Source organism: Neoarius graeffei, chromosome 10 (genome assembly GCF_027579695.1).
Source record: "Neoarius graeffei isolate fNeoGra1 chromosome 10, fNeoGra1.pri, whole genome shotgun sequence".
Classification (NCBI taxonomy): domain Eukaryota; kingdom Metazoa; phylum Chordata; class Actinopteri; order Siluriformes; family Ariidae; genus Neoarius; species Neoarius graeffei.
Window position 1 is genome coordinate 80,730,998 of NC_083578.1, and position 19,686 is coordinate 80,750,683.

At 42.8% G+C, this 19,686-nt stretch overlaps 1 protein-coding gene across 4 annotated transcripts in view; it reads right to left on the reverse strand.

Annotated features, from left to right (window-relative positions):
* Positions 1-19,686, reverse strand: part of LOC132893348 (scavenger receptor cysteine-rich type 1 protein M130-like) — a 72,420-nt gene that overhangs the window by 28,787 nt on the left and 23,947 nt on the right. For all 4 annotated transcript variants that reach the window (XM_060932391.1, XM_060932390.1, XM_060932389.1 and 1 more), the window contains exons 3-7: positions 14,179-14,280; positions 11,102-11,305; positions 10,198-10,455; positions 8,426-8,716; positions 4,505-4,792 (exon numbers count right to left, since the gene is read on the reverse strand). In XM_060932391.1, the coding sequence (XP_060788374.1) occupies positions 4,505-4,792; positions 8,426-8,716; positions 10,198-10,455; positions 11,102-11,305; positions 14,179-14,280 (1,143 nt within the window). The remainder of the gene's footprint in view (positions 1-4,504; positions 4,793-8,425; positions 8,717-10,197; positions 10,456-11,101; positions 11,306-14,178; positions 14,281-19,686) is intronic.

Here is a 19,686-nt window from a genome sequence, read left to right on the forward strand (position 1 = left end):
CCCAGCAAAACCCTAACAGAAAGACTCCATCATGACCGACTCAGCAGAAGCTGCTTCAACTGTCTACCCAGCCAACCTTCAGGGAATTATGGCAGCTTTGACACGCTTCGGAGCGAACGCTCACAAGCCAACGTGAGGCCCTTGCTTGCCACGAGGTACTGCTTCAGCAAATTGGGAAAACCCTGGCACAGCTGACACCTCTGCCTGCATCTCCTGATCCAGCTCCTGCTCCAACTCCTGCTCCAGTGCCTCCCGCCACACTGTCTCCTTCACCTCGCGAACCCAGCCTTCCTGCACCATAGAGGTATGACGGCAAGCATGGTGAGTGCTGGGAGTTCCTTACCCAGTGCCAACTCACCTTTGAGCTCCAGCCTACCACCTACACTACGGATCACCGCAAGATCGCCTTTGTGATAACCTTGTTAGCTGGTAAGGCACGAGCTTGGCAATAGCTATCTGGCAGAGACAGGGACCCAAGTGCTCTGATTTTGAACTGTTTACTGAAGAGATGTTTCGGGTCTTTGACCAGACAGACATCAGTACCGACGCAGCCAGAAAGCTCATGTCCATCCGGCAAGGAGGAAGCGTCGCAGACAACGCCATATCGTTCTGGACGCTCACAGCAGTCAGCGGATGGAATGAGGCTGCCCTGGTTTCAGCCTTTCACCATGGTTTGTCTGACCCCATCAAAGATGGCCTGGCCTCTATTGGATGCCCAAGTGACCTCGAAACTCTGATCTCACATACTATTCGTCTGGACAACAGGATTAGAGAACGCCGCCAAGTCCTGAGTCTCCCCGGCCTCACTGCCTCTACATGGAGCCCGCCTACCTCCTCCAGTGACTGTCCAGAGCCCATGCAAGTTGGCCGTACTCGTCTCTCCGTAGCCGAGAGGGAGCACAGAAGGAGGGACAAGTGCTGCATCTACTGTGGCAAGCCTGGTCACTTCCGAGCATCATGTCCTGAGCTCTTGGGAAAAGGACCACCCCGTCCAGCCGAGGGAGGGTTGTGACGGGGCCTACCCTCTCTCTCGGACTCCCTGGCCAAGGAATCTACATCCCGGTCTCCATCTCCTGGGGTGAGTCCGTCCACTCTTGTCAAGCCTTGTTAGACTCAGGGGCGGCTGGAAACTTTATGGATATCCACTTCGCCCAAAGCATCAATGTCCCGACTGCGCCTCTTGAAGTCCCACTGTCTGTGTCTGCCCTCGATGGCCAAGCATTAGGTGATGGAAGAGTCACCCAAGTTACTTCTCCAGTCTTCCTCCAGTCTCAAGGTCACAAGGAAGAAATATCCTTGCACCTGATTCCTTCACCTGAGTTCCCAGTTATTCTAGGTCTTCCTTGGCTTACCCGCCACAACCCTCGTATAGACTGGGTCACTAGCCAGGTTGTGGAATGGGGCCCTGCGTGCCATGCCTCTTGTCTGCTCCTGTGTCTCCTGCCGAGCCCCCTGATCTCACCGAGCTATCTCAAGTTCCCACAGAGTACTGGGATTTGAAGGAGGTATTCAGCAAGAGCAGGGCTGCCGTTCTTCCTCCGCACCGGGCCTACGACTGTGCCATCGACTTGCTCCCTGGGACTACCCCTCCTCGTGGCAGACTGTTTTCCCTCTCTCAGCCAGAACGCAAGGCCATGGAGGAATACCTCAAAGACGCCCTGGTCTCTGGGTTCATTCGACCCTCCACCTCACCTGCTGGTGCCGGCTTCTTCTTTGTCGGCAAGAAGGATGGGGGGCTCCGACCATTTATTGATTACAGGGGCCTGAACAAGATCACTGTGCGCAACCGATATCCCCTTCCGCTGATGTCCACAGCATTCGACCTGCTCCAAGGCGCCACCGTCTTCACCAAGTTGGACCTACGGAACGCATACCACCTCATCCGTATCCGACAGGGAGACGAGTGGAAGACTGCCTTTAACACCCCGTCTGGGCACTACGAATACCAGGTGATGCCCTTCGGACTCACCAACGCACCAGCTGTTTTTCAGGCCCTAATCAACGACGTCTTGAGGGACATGATTAACCTGTACGTTTTTGTCTACCTCGACGACATCCTTATCTTTTCCAAGACTGTGCAGGAGCACCGCCACCATGTCCGCCAGGTTCTCCAGAGGCTGCTACAGAACAATCTGTTCGCCAAGGCCCAGAAATGCGAGTTTCATGTTCCCGAGGTCTCCTTTCTGGGTTTTATTGTACGGACAGGCCAACTCCAAATGGACCCAGCCAAGACCCTGGCCGTCCAGGACTGGCCCACTCCCAAGTCCGTCAAAGAGGTTCAGCGGTTCTTAGGATTTGCTAACTTCTACCGCAAGTTTATCAGGAACTTTAGTTCTGTAGCAGCACCCATGTCGGACCTCACCAAAGGGACAGGTGGATCTTATGTCTGGTCTCCTCAGGCGGAAAAGGCGTTCAAAGACCTCAAGCACCGCTTCTGCATGGCACCCATTCTGGTCCTCCCGGACACCTCCCAGCCATTCATCGTGGAGGTGGACGCCTCGGACAGTGGTGTCGGCGCGGTGCTCTCTCAACGTTCGGAAGGAAAGCTGCACCCCTGTGCTTACTTCTCCCACCGCCTGAGTCCTGCGGAGTCCCAGTACTATGTGGGGGATCAAGAACTGCTAGCAGTCAAACTGGCCCTTGAGGACTGGAGGCACTGGCTGGAGGGAGCACAACATCCATTCCTGGTTTGGACAGACCACAAGAACCTGGAGTACCTCCAGCAAGTCAAGAGACTGAACCCACGACAGGCTAGGTGGGCCCTGTTTTTCAGTCGGTTTGACTTCACCCTCTCGTACCGCCCCGGCTCCAAGAACACCAAACCTGATGCACTGTCCAGGCTGTTCTCTGCCACTAACAGGGAGAGTGAAGTCGGGCCTATTATCCCTGTGTCCCGGATTGTGGCCCCGTCCGCTGGGGTATTGAGGAGGCTGTCCGGTTTGCTGGATTATCACACCAGCGACCCGGGTTCGAATCCCAGCAAAACCCTAACAAAGGTGAAATTAGAGTCAGGTGTTTTCAATCAATGGGATGACAATCAGGTGTGAGTGGGCACCCTGTTTTATTTAAAGAACAGGGATCTATCAAAGTCTGATCTTCACAATGCATGTTTGTAGAAGTGTATCATGGCACAAACAAAGGAGATTTCTGAGGACCTCAGAAAAAGCATTGTTGATGCTCATCAGGCTGGAAAAGGTTACAAAACCATCTCTAAAGAGTTTGGACTCCAACAATCCACAGTCATACAGACTGTGTAGAAATGCAGGAAATTCAAGACCATTGTTACCCTCCCCAGGAGTGGTCGACCAACAAAGATCACTCCAAGAGCAAGCCGTGTAATAGTCGGCGAGGTCACAAAGGACCCCAGGGTAACTTCTAAGCAACTGAAGGCCTCTCTCACATTGGCTAATGTTAATGTTCGAGTCCACCATCAGGAGAACACTGAACAACAATGGTGTGCATGGCAGGGTTGCAAAGAGAAAGCCACCACTCTCCAAAAAGATCCTTGCTGCTTGTCTGCAGTTTGCTAAAGATCACGTGGACAAGTCAGAAGTCTATTGGAAAAATGTTTTGTGGATGGATGAAACCAAAATACGTAGAACTTTTTGGTTTAAATGAGAAGCGTTATGTTTGGAGAAAGGAAAACACTGCATTCCAGCATAAGAACCTTATCCCATCTGTGAAACATGGTGGTGGTAGTATCATGGTTTGGGCCTGTTTTGCTGCATCTGGGCTAGGACGGCTTGCCATCATTGATGGAACAATGAATTCTGAATTATACCAGCGAATTCTGAAGGAAAATGTCAGGACATCTGTCTATGAACTGAATCTCAAGAGAAGGTGGGTCATGCAGCAAGACTACGACCCTAAGTACACAAGTCATTCTACCAAAGAATGGTTAAAGAAGAATAAAGTTAATATTTTGGAATGGCCAAGTCAAAGTCCTGACCTTAATCCAATCGAAATGTGGAAGGACCTGAAGTGAGCAGTTCATGTGAGGAAACCCACCAACATCCCAGAGTTGAAGCTGTTCTGTATGGAGGAATGGGCTAAAATTCCTCCAAGCTGATGTGCAGGACTGATCAACAGTTACCAGAAATGTTTAGCTGCAGTTATTGCTGCACAAGGGGGTCACACCAGATACTGAAAGCAAAGGTTCACATACTTTTGCCACTCACAGAAATGTAATATTGGATCATTTTCCTCAATAAATAAATGACTGAGTATAATATTTTTGTCACATTTGTTTAACTGGGTTCTCTTTATCTACTTTTAGGACTTGTGTGAAAATCTAATGATGTTTTAGGTCGTATTTATGCAGAAATATAGAAAATTCTAAAGGGTTCACAAACTTTCAAGCACCACTGTTTGTGTGTGTTTATATATATATACTGTGTGTGTCATGAAAATCAATTAAAAATTCTCATCAAGATGATTTACTTCAGCAACTGACACATAAGGATGTAAAATTAAACAGTGTTGGATGTGTAAAATGTGTGAATACCTGTGCAATTGAGAGAGCCAACCTGGCACCTTTGTACTTTAGTGTTCGAGAAATCACAGTTGGAAATGTTGCCATCTTGACAAGTGATGCTTGTGAGTCCATAGCTGTTAAACATGTTGATAGACTTGTTGAAACTGACGGCTTCTCCACAGCCCAAGTTTGTACAGATGGCATTCTGTGTCTCCTGATTGACGTCTGTACACACTGATTGCCATTTTCCAGAGTAAAATAGCTGAAGGTTTCCAGCACACTTATCTCTCGGGTCGTGCAGCTCAGCTTTCACACTCCCTGTGGAAAATGTTAAGAGAAAGAGAAACATTTTTTGAATCTTCAACCAGGCAATTACCAAACAGGTGATTTATTATTACCTCCACCAATTGTCTTGGATGAGGTTATGTTTTCACCTCTGTTTGTTTGTTCTCCACATAACTCAAAATGTAGTGAAAGGATTTTAATAAAATTTTGAGGGAAGGTGGGCCATGGGCCAAAGAACAAGTTATTAGATTTTGATACAAATCCAGATATATATGTGCATCATGGATTTATTTGTCTTTTCCCAGTGTAGATCAAAAAGTAGTGAATTGCTTTTGATGAAATTTGGTGTACACCTTTAGTATTATCCTAAGTTCAAGTGATTTGATTTTGATGTTGATTATATGTGGCTTGGCTGAACCGAGTGTCCTTCTACTTTTACAATACTGTAAATATCCAAAAAATTACTGCTTAATTTTTATATTCATTTTTAATGTACATCGTAACATGTGGGGACCAGATGTACTTAAATATCTCCTGCTGAAAAGTAACACAAACGTCATCTGTACCAAAATGTTATAACTATTTAAAGAAACCATTAAAAACAGATCTCACAACATTATAGAATTATTTATACAGTATGCTCACAGTATTATATAATTGTTCAACAATGACATTCACCTGAAAGTAAATAGTTATTGATAATATCATGTTGAAATATGGATCTTAAAAGTTTGTCACATTAGTTAGTATATGCAGTACCAGTCAAAAGTTTGTACAGCCCTACTCATTCATAGATTTTTCTGTATTTTGACTATTTTCTACATTGTAGAACAATACTGAAGACATCAAAACTATGAAATAACATATAGAACTGTGGCAGTGGGGACGTGGTCAAGCATCAGTTTGTGAATGGAGGGCAGGGCCAAGGAAGATGAGTGACAAAGTGATCTCACCAGTTGAAAATTGATGGTGTGTGTGTGTTTCAGTGATGGCTGAGTGGTGATAAGGAGAGGGACAGCGGAGAGGTGATGTCTCCCGAGCAGAGCATGTGTGTGTGTGTGTGTGTGAGATGAAAGTCATATGGTTAAGCTGAAAAACCAAAAAGTAACAATAAACAAATGGTGTTTGAATATCAGTGCCCGCCTGTTTGCGCTTCAGTATTTCAGTAATTATATGGAAAACAAAAAATATAAAAAAAACAAAATATGTTTCATATTTTAGATTCTTCGAAGTAGCCACCGTTTACCTTGATGACCCTTTGCACACTACTGGCATTATCTTAACCAGCTTCATGAGGTAGCCACCTGGAATGCTTTTCAATTAACAGGTATGCCACATCAAAAGTTCTTCTTTCTTACCTTCTTAATGCATTTGAGATCTCATTTCATAATCTCTAGCCGCTTTATCCTGTTCTATAGGGTCACAGGCAAGCTGGAGCCTATCCCAGCTGACTACAGGCGAAAGGCGGGGTACACCCCGGACAAGTCGCCAGGTCATCACAGGGCTGACACAGACACAGACAACCATTCACACTCATACCTACGGTCAATTTAGAGTCACCAGTTAACCTAACCTGCATGTCTTTGGACTGTGGGGGAAACCGGAGCACCCGGAGGAAACCCACGTGGACACGGGGAGAACATGCAAACTCCACACAGAAAGGCCCTCGCCGGTCACGGGGCTCGAACCCGGACTTTCTTGCTGTGAGGCGACAGCGCTAACCACTACACCACCATGCCGCCCCGTATTTGAGATTTGAGATCAAACAGTAAATAGTAAATTATAAAAGTACAGTAAATAGCCCTATTCCACAACTGCAGCAATCCATATTATGTAAAGAACTACTCAACTAAGTACAGAGAAACGACATCCATCATTATTTTAAAACATGAAGTGCCTTTTAATTCATAAAAATAAAGAAAAAACATCGAATTAGAAGGTATGTCCAAACGTTTGACTGGTACTGTACTTCTATTTCCCACTTGCAAAATTGGCACGAGATTCACTTTATGTATCAATTATTAGCCGAAGGCGAAGTGAATATCGGTGAATAATAACTGAGACAAAGTCGAGGTTATTATTCACTGATATTCACTGAGCCTGAGGCAGATAATTGTTTTAGTATAAATACACAGATGATTATTTAAAAAACAACTGTATTAAAAAAAATAATTTATTTCAAACTTCAAAAGCAGAATGCAAATGTAATCAAGGTGCAATGCAGACTTGTGCCACTTATCGATGCCGAATCACAGAGAATACTTTATTCTGAAATAGATCAAATAAATCACAATTCCACCTTATGTTTGAATAGTTTTAGACCAAACTTCGTCGTATCTTCTGTGCTTTTAGGAACAGCATTTTCTTTCATAATTTGTAATTCTTCCTCACTTACAGTGACAAAGCAAATGGCTGCCATTTTGCCGAGTCGCTCGAGGTGATTATCGAGAAATCGTCTGAATTTCTTGATCAATCAGCACGTGCAATTTCCTACAATCACACACTTAGTATGACTTATGACTTGTAAATGCAGTGTAATTATTTATTATAATGATACATAGTTCCCCTACTATAAAACCAACAGAAGTCAATGCTAACAATGTCAACAGGGATGTATCTGCCAACAACAAGTTTAGTCATTCATTTTACTAATTCCTATGTCTCAAATCCCCTTTAAATATAATTCAGACAGAAAGGAAGGTATTAATAATAATAATAATAATAATAATAATAATAATAATAATAATAATTATTATTATTATTATTATTATTATTATTATTATTAATAATAATAAATACTTTTTTAAATTTGACTTTGCTGATTTATTCCAGTATCTAATCAGTTTTTCTGCTGACTTTTATGTTTATCCTTATAAATCCTACCAATATTTGACCACTTGCTCTTGAGGTATCAAACTAATGAGAATCTCTGACAGACAGATGGATAAGATCTGTCCTAAATAAAGTTTTCAGATCAATTGTTGCCTTTATGAACATCCCAAGGGCAAAACTGATAAAGTAATTACACATCTTTTGGTATAGTTTTATTTTAGCTTTACACTTTGTACCTCACACTAATTCTACTCACACTATCCATTAGATCTTTTGATTTATCATAGTTGTACCTATTTGTATCCTGATCTATCTTTTTTTATTCAAATTTGTCATGCTTATTATGTAAAGCCCTTTCATCTGCATTTAAAACATAATAATAATAATAATCTCATCTCATCATCTCTAGCCGCTTTATCCTGTTCTACAGGGTCGTAGGCAAGCTGGAGCCTATCCCAGCTGACTACGGGCGAAAGGCGGGGTACACCCTGGACAAGTCGCCAGGTCATCACAGGGCTGACACATAGACACAGACAACCATTCACACTCACACCTACGGTCAATTTAGAGTCACCAATTAGCCTAACCTGCATGTCTTTGGACTGTGGGGGAAACCGGAGCACCCGGAGGAAACCCACGCAGACACGGGGAGAACATGCAAACTCCACACAGAAAGGCCCTCGCCAGCCACGGGGCTCAAACCCAGACCTTCTTGCTGTGAGGCGACAGCGCTAACCACTACACCACCGTGCCGCCAATAATAATAATGTTTATTATTATTATTAGTAGTAGTAGTTTTGTTCTTTTTTTCTTTAGAGAGAACAGAATCACTACCTGTGCAGAAAACGTAGGCTGTATTTTGGCAAAAGGAAGTGTTAAGTTTGAAGAAGTTGCACTGGCTAAAGTTCTCAGCTGTTTGAGAACAGTGTACACTGGTCAAATTCACTCCCGACTTTTTCATCCCATTGTAGTTCTGTGTGATCGCCATTCCACAGCCCAGACTTTTACACAGCATTCCTGACTGCTCTTCCATCCAGGTATCTGCACATAGATCCATACAGTTTTCATTTGAACACACCTCCACCTTCCCATGGCACTTGTTCTTCAACTGCAACCTCATGGATCCTAAGAGGGAAGAAGGAAATAAGTCTGTGTGTATATTTAATTAAAAAGAAGGTATTTTATTTCATCTGAAAGCATGAAAGCATTTCAGAGAGCACAGTTTCAAGGGTACCGGTAAATGCAATGCTTCTGTCATGTGCCAGCAAATTGTGGATTCAGACATTTAATGGATGTTGGTTTATCCCAAATTGTAGTCCGCAGGTGCTAAAGAAGGCAACTGGACTTGCTTGAAAGTCTTGAAGACATTTCACCTCTCATCCGAAAGGCTTCTTCAGTTCTGTCTGACTAGTGGGGAGTTCCAGGTATTTATCCTCTAGTGGACCAAAAGCAACCCTAAGGAGAGTCATTGAGGTCACATGGGTCATTGACCCTCTCAGTCACTTCAGAAGTGCAGGTATCATAACCGACAGGGAAGAAAACAGCAGCAAATGCAAGAACATAGTCCAGAAATGTAATGAATGACAATCTGAGAAACTCAGGAGGATCTTCTGCAAACACAACATCCCTGTACACTTCAGACCTAGTAACACTCTGAGGCAGAAATTGGTCCACCCTAAGGATAGAATAACCAGACACAAACAGGACAACAAAGTGTACACAATTCAATACAGTGAGGAATTCACAGACCTGTACATTGGGGAAACAAAACAACCACTTCACAAGCACATGGCTCAACACAGGAGAGCTAATTCCTCAGGCCAGGACTCTGCAGTCTATCTTCATTTCAGTAACAAAGGGCACTCTTCTCAGGACTGCAATGTACACATTTTAGCCAGCGAAGACCAGTGGTTTGAAAGAGAAGTAAAAGAAGCCATCTTTGTCAACCTGGAATGACCATCATTGAATAGAGGAGGTGGTCTGAGACACCAGTTATCAGCCACCTACAATGCAGTCCTTGGAACACTCCCCAGAAAACTGAATACACATCCACACCAAGACTCAGCTGACTTCAATGAATCACATGATGGCAGAGAGAGCCAGTGACCCACAGATCACCCTAATGACCCTCTAGGCTGCTAACACCATTCACACCCAGTGACCCTAACACCTACAGGATGACTGAGAGGGTCAACGACCCATGTGACCTGAGCGATTCTCCATAGGGTTACTTTTGGTCCACTAGAGGATAAATACCTGGAACTCCCCACTAGTCAGACAGAACTGAAGAAGCCTTTCGGATGAGAGGTGAAACATCGTCAAGGATTTCAAGCAAGTCCAGTTGCCTTCTTTTGCACCTACAATTTACAATGACCTGGATGACTGAGAACCTTCACAGACCCAAACTGTGGTATTTGAGAAAATAATCTGAATTTGTTCCATGAAGCAATATCAATAAAGTGACAAATAAAGCAGCTCTCAACTATTCCTTCTGGATTGATTCCTATATTACCTAGTATTACTTAAAGTTTTGGTTTTGTTTAGAGAAATTCTGAGAATGATTTTCATATACTATCAGTAATTTTACCACAGCTGACTGTAATTACCTGAGCATTTCACATAGGCAAACTGGGGTCCTGTTGATTTGGTTGTATTCTTTGTGGAGCGGTTGAATGGTGAGGTTGCATTTTCAGGGCAGACAGAGGAGTCCATGTTGCTGGTGTAACTTTCTGTGGTTCCGCAAAGATTTCGTGCACACACTTCATTAGCCTTTTCATTGGTGATGTTTTGCAAGTATCCAACAGTTTTACTCTTTACTCTCCCTTCACATGGTGAGTCGCCCTGCAGAAACCAGAGCTCATGCTCTGTTTGGAAAAAGGGGACTCAAATCAAAGTACTATAGAATCTGTAATGTAAAATTTTTCCAATTACAAATGACATTTTCAAAGTTTGGGAAATGCTGCTGTGTCAACTTGTGATGAAAGATACAAATTCAATATAGTATAAACTTCATATAATTTCATATGACTTAAGTTTTAATTTAACTTCCAATAATTGAAAAGTTAATAGCATATTTTGAGACATGATAAGCGACTATTTTCATTTCATTCCTTTGTCTTCAGTAACTGCTTTATTCTGGTTTGGGTCACAGTACATCTGGAGTCTATCCACTGATCTTGGGGAAGGAATACACCCTGGATTGAAAGCCAGTCTATCATAAGGCACACATATTAACACACTCAACCACAGCTCGAAGAATTAAAGAAATAATGGTTTCTCTAGTTTATTATTATTATTATTATTATTATTATTATTATTATTATTATTATTATTATTTAGGATAGTTAATATTGGGTTTCTGTGGAGATCCTACTTATTAAAAAGTTCTAAGGATTCCTTAATTTAACATAAATAAACAAACAAACAAACAAATAAATAAATAAATAAATAAATAAATAAACTAGATGAAATTTGGAGTAGAGCTTAGGTAATGTCAAACCACAATCTTACTTGAGCAGATGATACTTATTTTTGATTGGCATGACTTTAACTCAGCAGGGTCCCGGTCCACACACTGCCATGAGAAGTCTTCATTGCCAATGCAGTTTAAGGGCATAGATGAATGTCCAAATAAATTTAAGCTGCTGGACCTGAATGTCTTCTCATGTTCCCCACAATTAAGTTCTTTGCACACCCTAGTTGCAAGGGCTTTATCTGAATGAGATAAATATTTCACGTTAGAAGGTTTTAATCTGGAATTTCTGAGTGGATATGCCTTGCTAAAGCAACAATAGAAGTAGTTAAAAAGAGCATTAACAACATAATGTACAAATTATACAGTACATTCCTTATGTGCACTGGGAGTCATTACGTTTACAGATATGTACAAAGACTGACAGTAGAATACACATGTATTCATATTGGACCTACAGCTTTTGAAGAATTAACTCGAAAACCTTCAAGTAAAGCCAAGTCAAGTCAAATCATAATATCTTTATACACATTTATTTGCTGTTTATCCAAACCACGGGTAAAAGTTTTCTTCCATTTTCCCCTGTTGATCTGTAAATAGGAACTAAAGTGTGTGTGTGTGGGTGGGTGTGTGTGTGGGGGGTAGGTTGTTAAGGAAACATTGGGCTCCATGTGCCATAGGATTAGGGAGACGAACAATAATTTGGATTTATCTCTTTACCATGTCATACCTAATTTGCATTTCAAATATCATTTGATGCTTTTCTGCTTTGTTGCTTGCAGCTATGAAGGCCCTGTGTTGAAAATAAATCATCATCTGTCGCATGCTACTGTGCTCACAGGGTAAGGTAACCAAGACAAGAATATAGACAGTACTGATTATATAGCATATGTTTGCTATGAACTTCTATGTACTTTTGCATACAACCCATGTTATATGGCCAAATATTTGTGGACACCTGATCATTACATCACACCCATATGTGAGCCTTACCCCAACTGCTGCCGCAAAGTTGGAGGCACACAATTTGTAGAAAATGTCTTTGTATGCTTCAACATTACAATTTCCCTTAACTGGAACTAAGAAGCCCAGACTTGTTCCAGCATGACAATGCTCCTGTGCACAAATGCCCCTTTTCCACCAAAGCAGTTCCAGGGCTGGTTCGGGGCCAGTGCTTAGTTTGGAACCGGGTTTTCTATTTCCACTGACAAAGAACTGGCTCTGGGGCCAGAAAAACCGGTTCCAGGCTAGCACCAACTCTCTGCTGGGCCAGAGGAAAAAACCGCTTACGTCAGCAGGGGGGCGGAGTTGTAAAGACCAACAACAATAACAAAACCGCGAAAGATCGCCATTTTTAAGCGATGAGAAGCAGCAGCTGTACAAACGCGAAGTCATCCATTATTATTATTATTATTATTATTATTGTTGCTGCTTCTTCCATGTTGTTTTTGCTTCGATATTCGTGCCAAGGTTTATGCAAACGTACAGTATGAGCAGAAGCACACTGCTGAAAGTTAGCTGAAACCATGTTTATGAACATGAGGGATAACAGGAAAAGACTGAGGTCAGTCTTGCCTCAAGTACAACATACAAAAATGTGTTGACTGAGTATTGTGATAAAGGGCCTCAACCTGTTCTGAACAAAAAGCTACAACTTGCTTGTCATGAACTTCAAGCCATGAGATCCTCGGTCCATAAAATCTGGAACAACCTCCTGCTCATACATCTCAAATTAGGAGATGGATGAGGTTTCCCTCAAGGACCTAACAAAACCAACTGCAATTCAAAAATCTTTATTCTCATATTTTGAAAATATTTGTTCAGACAACAACAGTGAGAATTTTGCTGAAGAGACAAGTCTTTGTTAGTTGCAAATAACCAAGCTTTATTTCTGAGTCAGATCAATTTGAAAACTTTTATGAGATCAAGAATTACTAGGTGTCATTTTACAGTGCAGCTATTGTATGGTAAAGTCCTTTTCAACTTGGCCATGTAATCCGTCTCATATGATGGTCAGTTTCCCAAAAGCCTCTTAACACTAAATGTGTCCTAATTAGGAGAGAGAGAGAGAGCATTCATTGTCTTGTTCACTCTACCATTTAACAATTATCTTTGTGCTACGATGCTTCTGGGAAACTCAGGCCTGTTCTCTTGACCTGGAAATATTTTGGAACATAGGCTTTTTTTTTTTTGCCCATTCAGTTACAAGGGCATTAGTGAAATCAGGCACTGATGTAGGGTGAGGACGTCTGGGGTGCAATCGGAGTTCCAGTTCATGCCAAAGGAGCTGAGCAGAATTGAGGTCAGGGCTCTGTGCAGCACATTCTAGTTCTTCCACTCCAACCTTAATGCACCATGTCTTCATGGAGCTCACTTTTACCCCTTTTCCACCAAATCAGTTCCAGGGCTGGTTCGGGGCCAGTGCTGGTGCTGGTTCACAACTCGTTCAACTTGTGAGCCAACTGAGAACCAGTTTGCTTTTCCATAGCTCGCGGTGCTAAGGGAAGCCATGTCATTACGTCGCTGTATACGTCAGCTACGTCGTTGTATACTGTACGTCAGTTACGTTGCTGTATACGTCAGTTACGTCGCTACAGTACATCTCAAATTAGGAGATGGATGGGGTTTCCCTCAAGGGGCTAACAAAACCAACTGCAATTCAAAAATCCTTATTCTCATATTTTGAAAATATTTGTTCAGACAACAATAGTGAGAAGTTTGCTGAAGAGACAAGTCTTTGTGAGTTGCAAATAACCAAGCTTTATTTCTGAGTCAGATCAATTTGAAATCTCATAATTAGGTGAACAAGAAGATTCAAGTTGGCAGAACTCTCATCTAAACTTGAAAACATTAGTAAAGTCAATAACAGTAGTCAAAAGTTGAGAAAAGTCAAAAGATCTCTTGCATCATATAGCCTTGATAATTTGAGTTTTATCAACATTTTCGCTTTTACAGTGTATAAAAGCAAGATCAGGACTACAAAATGGTTCATAAACACTTTCGAGAATGTAAATGTTTGGTCATGTTACTGATGCACTGTAGTCATATAACTATAGTCACAAAAAGATACTAGTTTATTACACATGCATGAGCAGTAGTAATATATGAAACTCACCTTGTGTGCACATATTAACTTTTCCTTTCGGTGTTGTGAACTGGACCACCCCGGCACACACATCTGTTACTCCATTATAATTCAGGGTCAGAGAAATGTTCCCTGTGTTGATAAACAAAAACTCAATTTACTGTATTGTATTTAATCTGTCACATTAAGCAGAGAACATGTTCATAGTGATGTAGGCAAGACATTTAGAAAGGCTAAGCAACAAAAATGCATATGATTGTTTTTATGTAGCATGTTCTGTTTGCATTATGAACTGACTTAGCTCTCTATGAAAAAAATATCTTTCACTTTCGACACTATTAGCATTCTGTACCGACTTGTTTTCCATTAGCATGATTGACTAAACAGCATTCATTTAATATTAACAGCCTCGTGTTCCATTAATATTAGTGAATGACACGAGCTAATCACTTATTAGCCTTTCTATACAATCCCGATTCCAAAAAAGTTGAGACAAAGTACAAATTGTAAATAAAAACAGAATGCAATGATGTGGAAGTTTCAAAATTCCATATTTTATTCAGAATAGAACATAGATGACATATCAAATGTTTACACTGAGAAAATGTATCATTTAAAGAGAAAAATTAGGTGATTTTAAATTTCATGACAACACATCTCAAAAAAGTTGGGACAAGGCCATGTTTACCACTGTGAGACATCCCCTTTTCTCTTTACAACAGTCTGTAAACATCTGGGGACTGAGGAGACAAGTTGCTCAAGTTTAGGGATAGGAATGTTAACCCATTCTTGTCTAATGTAGGATTCTAGTTGCTCAATTGTCTTAGGTCTTTTTTGTCGTATCTTCAGTTTTATGATGCGCCAAATGTCTTCTATGGGTGAAAGATCTGGACTGCAGGCTGGCCAGTTCAGTACCCGGACCCTTCTTCTACGCAGCCATGATGCTGTAATTGATGCAGTACGTGGTTTGGCATTGTCATGTTGGAAAATGCAAGGTCTACCCTGAAAGAGACGTCATCTGGATGGGAGCATATGTTGCTCTAGAACCTGGATATACCTTTCAGCATTGATGGTGTCTTTCCAGATGTGTAAGCTGCCCATGCCACACGCACTAATGCAACCCCATACCATCAGAGATGCAGGCTTCTGAACTGAGCGCTGATAACTTGGGTTGTCCTTCTCCTGTGGGCGGAGCCGGAGTGTTTGTGAGTGAGTGCTGTGTGAGTGAGGCCGCTGTGCCTTTCCTGCTTGTCTTTTCCTCTATTTGTCTTTCTTTCTTTCTTTCTTTCTTTCTTTCTTTTTTTCTTTCTAATCTTACATTTTTGTTTGTGGTTTTTGGGTTTAGAGGGGTTCTAGTTTTTTGGGTTCTCTCTCTCTCTTTTTCTCTATGTATGTGTATGTGTCACAGTGTCAATTATGGTACGTCCTGCGAGCCATCTGAACTGCAAAAGGCATACAAAAAGATTTCCGACCTTCAGGAGGAGATCCATAGGCTGTCCTACGAGCTCGACGTGAAAAAGTCTCTCCTTGCCAACATCATGGATGTTGTTGCTGGACAGTCTAAACGAATAGCATCACTGAGCGCTGCCCTCCACGATACTGTCCTCTGGGATCCATCCACCGATCCACGACAAGCCGCCTCAATCCCGTACACCAACGATGAGGCCTGGACTGAAGTGAAGATCGGACGGGGTAGGCGTAGATTGGCTTCTTCTCCACCAAGTGTGCGGCTTCTAAACCACTTCGAGCCACTAGCCAATCACAGCCCTGTCCAGGCTTACCCAGCTACCATCCAGGGTAGCCAGCAACGGCACTCGGCATCTCCCCCCGCTGATCTGACTTCACCCGTTCAGGCTCCGCAATCTGCATCTACTGCTACTCCTCGGCTATTCTCTGAGCTGGCTGTCAGTGATGTGGCTCAGCAGGAGCCTGCTCCTGCCTCCTCGCCAATCCAACGGACTCCAACACAGGCTCAGCAAAAGCCTACTCCTGTCTCCACCACAGGCTTAGCGAAAGCCTGCTCCTGCCTCCGTGACGATCTAGCGGACTCCGCTACAGACTACAACCCCTGTTGTGGTCTCCCTGCCAGCCACTGGTGTAGTGGTTTCACCCCAAGCGTCCACCAGCCAAATGACTTCATCAGCTTCATGCGAGGTCTCCGGGTCTGCTACTGAGGTGCCTGTAGCCTCTGCCTCGACCAACGGGGACGTCTTCCAACTGGCTGCTAGGAAGCAGCTGCAACGGACGTCCAGGCCGGGCAAAGCAGCCCGTCGGAGGTTGCTACAAGAGGCTGTACGTAGAAGATCTGGCAGCCTCTTTTGCCCAGCAGCAGTGGTCGATCAGCCTGGAGCTCCTCTGGAGTCTACTGCTGGGCACCTTTCCAACTGCTGCACCCTGCCGAGGCGGTCGTCTGTTCAACATCAGCTGGTAGAGTTAACAAGCTGTTTATCGGGGTTGGACACCTTGTCTGGGACCGGAGCTCAGCCGGTAAGGCCTTCAAACTCTGTGGGCATTGATGGTGCCTGTTCAGCCATTCCCCCTCTGTTTCCCACAACAACACTGAGAGTAGGTGACTCTATAATTAAACACGTACATTTCTTTGATGCGGTCACTTATTGTCTCCCCGGTGCCACAATCCCCACTGTTCTTAAAAAAGTACAGGAGCTTCTTCCCTCACTCCCAATCACTGTGACTAGGATTATAGTTCATGCTGGAACAAATGATACATCTCGCCATCAGTCTGAACTCACAAAAGTTGAATTCTCCAGACTTTTTGACTTTTTTAGGCAATGTGGCAAGGCAGTTTTTATTTCTTGGCCGATTCCGACGTTTGGGCTTGGGGATTGGCGTTTTAGCAGGATTCTTAGCCTCCACACCTGGCTTCAAACGGTGTGTGGAAAAAATGGTGTACAATTCATTGACAATTTTAACCTTTTCTGGAACCGTACTGACTTTTTAACAGCGATGGCTTTCATCCCAGTGCCTTAGGCTCGCGACACCTAGCAGCTAACATTCAGTACACCGTGCACATCACTAGAAATGTGACTAACTGACTATCATCGAATCACATTCTGGAAACACCCTTCCTCATTCCCCAGTTTCTGGTTCACCAGAACGCCAGCTTGAGAACTGATGCCCTCTTGTGGTCTCCCAAAGCCCTGACCCCGACTGCTTTTGCTTGTTCTATCTCAGTGGTGAGACAACGTAGAAAATCCCACACATGCTCAAACTGTGGAGTAAATACCATGAATCTTATTTCTATACCACTTCATTCATCTGTTTCTGCACCTCACCCCTCTTCATTCCTCAAAGCTAGACTAGCACTTTTAAACATACGGTCTCTTTCAAATCAGTCATTTTTAGTCAATGATCTTATCTGTACACATGAAATTGACTTCCTGCTTCTAACTGAAACATGGCTTGATCCATCAAAGAATGCTATTATCCTCATTGAATCCGCGCCTCCTAATTACAACTTCTTTATCGCTGTCCGTACAAATAAAAGTGGAGGCGGGATTGTTAACATTTTTAAAGCCTGTTTTCAGTGTAAACAGGCTACCTTTGGTGACTTCACATCATTTGAATATTTATGTGCACTCATTCAGTGCTCCCCAAATATTCTATTATTGACTGTCTATAGGCCTCCAAGTCTTTCAGCTCAAGTCTTTCTTGATGAATTTGGTGAATTGCTGTCAGCTATTTGTTTAGACTTTGACTGTATTATTATATCAGGGGACTTTAACTTACATATTGATGAACCAGGTAACTTTAAAGCCAAATAATTTATCACACTAATGGACACTTTCAGCATAACACAACATGTACAAGGACCAACACACTCATATGGCCACACCCTAGACCTGGTTATCACAAAGGGTCTCAGTGTCTCTTTAAATGTTGTGGACATAGCATTGTCTGACCATTTTTGTGGGTTTTTTTATGTTTGTATGTTCCCTAATGTGCAAAGTAGGTTAACAACTGTGAAGAAAAGGTCCATAAATGTGGACACTGCTGCTCTTTTTGAGCTTGCATTATCACAAACATCTAGTCCTAGTCAAACTTCAGACTCGACTGATGTAAACAATCTGCTCAGCAACTTCAACACAAAAATGTCTCATATCATGGATAACATTGCCCCCACAAAACTAAAAAAAGTCACAGGTAGGCAAAAAGCACCATGGAGATTGCATCCAGCAGTAAAAGAGCTAAAGACACAGTGCAGAAAGACAGAGAGAAAATGGCGTCAATCTAAACTCCAAATAGACTACCAAACCCATAAAAACACGCTCTGCCTATATAATTCTGAAATTTCCAAAGCAAGACAGTTTTATTTTTCCATCAACAACAATTTGAATAATGCTCATGTGCTTTTTTCCACAGTTGAGAAATTATTAAGCCCCCCACCAAAATTTGCACCTGAGTTTCTCTCAACTGATAAATGCAACAGGTTCGCATCCTTTTTTATGGGTAAGATTGAGACAATAAGAGCTCACATAACGGTTCAGCTGCAAGTAATATGTCCACATAAATCACCTCCTAAGCCCATGTTTACATTAGACCGTATCAGCGGATCATCAGATTAACGTTTTTAAAACGATTAGTGTGCACACAACAACACCAATACACGATTTGCGTGCACACAGCAACACCAATACACGGATACGCTCGGCTCCGCAGGCATCCTGCGCTCCAAATCACTCCGCCCTGAACAGCGAGTGCCCTCTGGAGGGTGCGCACTCCGGCCCTGCGCAGCTCACACAGCGCGCGAGTGAAGTGCACAAGCCACGATTCGGGACTGAGCCGCTGTGTGTGTGTGTGATCCCAGCGCATATCACTTACTACTTGCAAGTGGAAGGATGGCAAGCCTAAAGACAATCATAACTACACAATGGGCAGTATTTGCATCAGTATTTGCAGTATTTTCATACTTTTATACTCTTTAATGAAAGGTGATACAAGGCGGAAGTCCGCGCCGTTTTTCAGCAGTCGCGTCACATGACCAACACCAGCGAATCAGGAAGGTGACAGTGACGTTGTCCAATGAGACGCCAGCTAGAGCTCAGCACAGCGTATCCGCGTATTCTGAATGTTTACACAGCACCGGAGCTGACACAATCTGGATTGAATACGTGGACGCTGGCGGATTCCCGTTTCCCGGCGTTTCCAGGCGGTTTAATGTAAACGGACAGTGCATCCACGAAGAAAACGAGACAGATACGGTCTAATGTAAACGTAGCCTAAGAGAGGTGTCTACACTTTAATGTCAAATTTTAGCCTTATTGACAAGGGAACTCTTGATAAGACTATACTTAATTTTAGTTCCTCCACATCTGAACTTGACATTATGCCTACTAGCTTTCTAAAATCTGTGCTTCACCTTATTATACCTGATGTATTGCAGGTTGTTAACACATCACTGCAAACAGGTATCTTCCCCCAGTGTCTCAAAACAGCAGTTGTAAAGCCACTACTTAAGAAGAGTAACTTAGATGTCTCAGCTCTAAACAATTATAGACCCATCTCCAATCTACCTTTTAT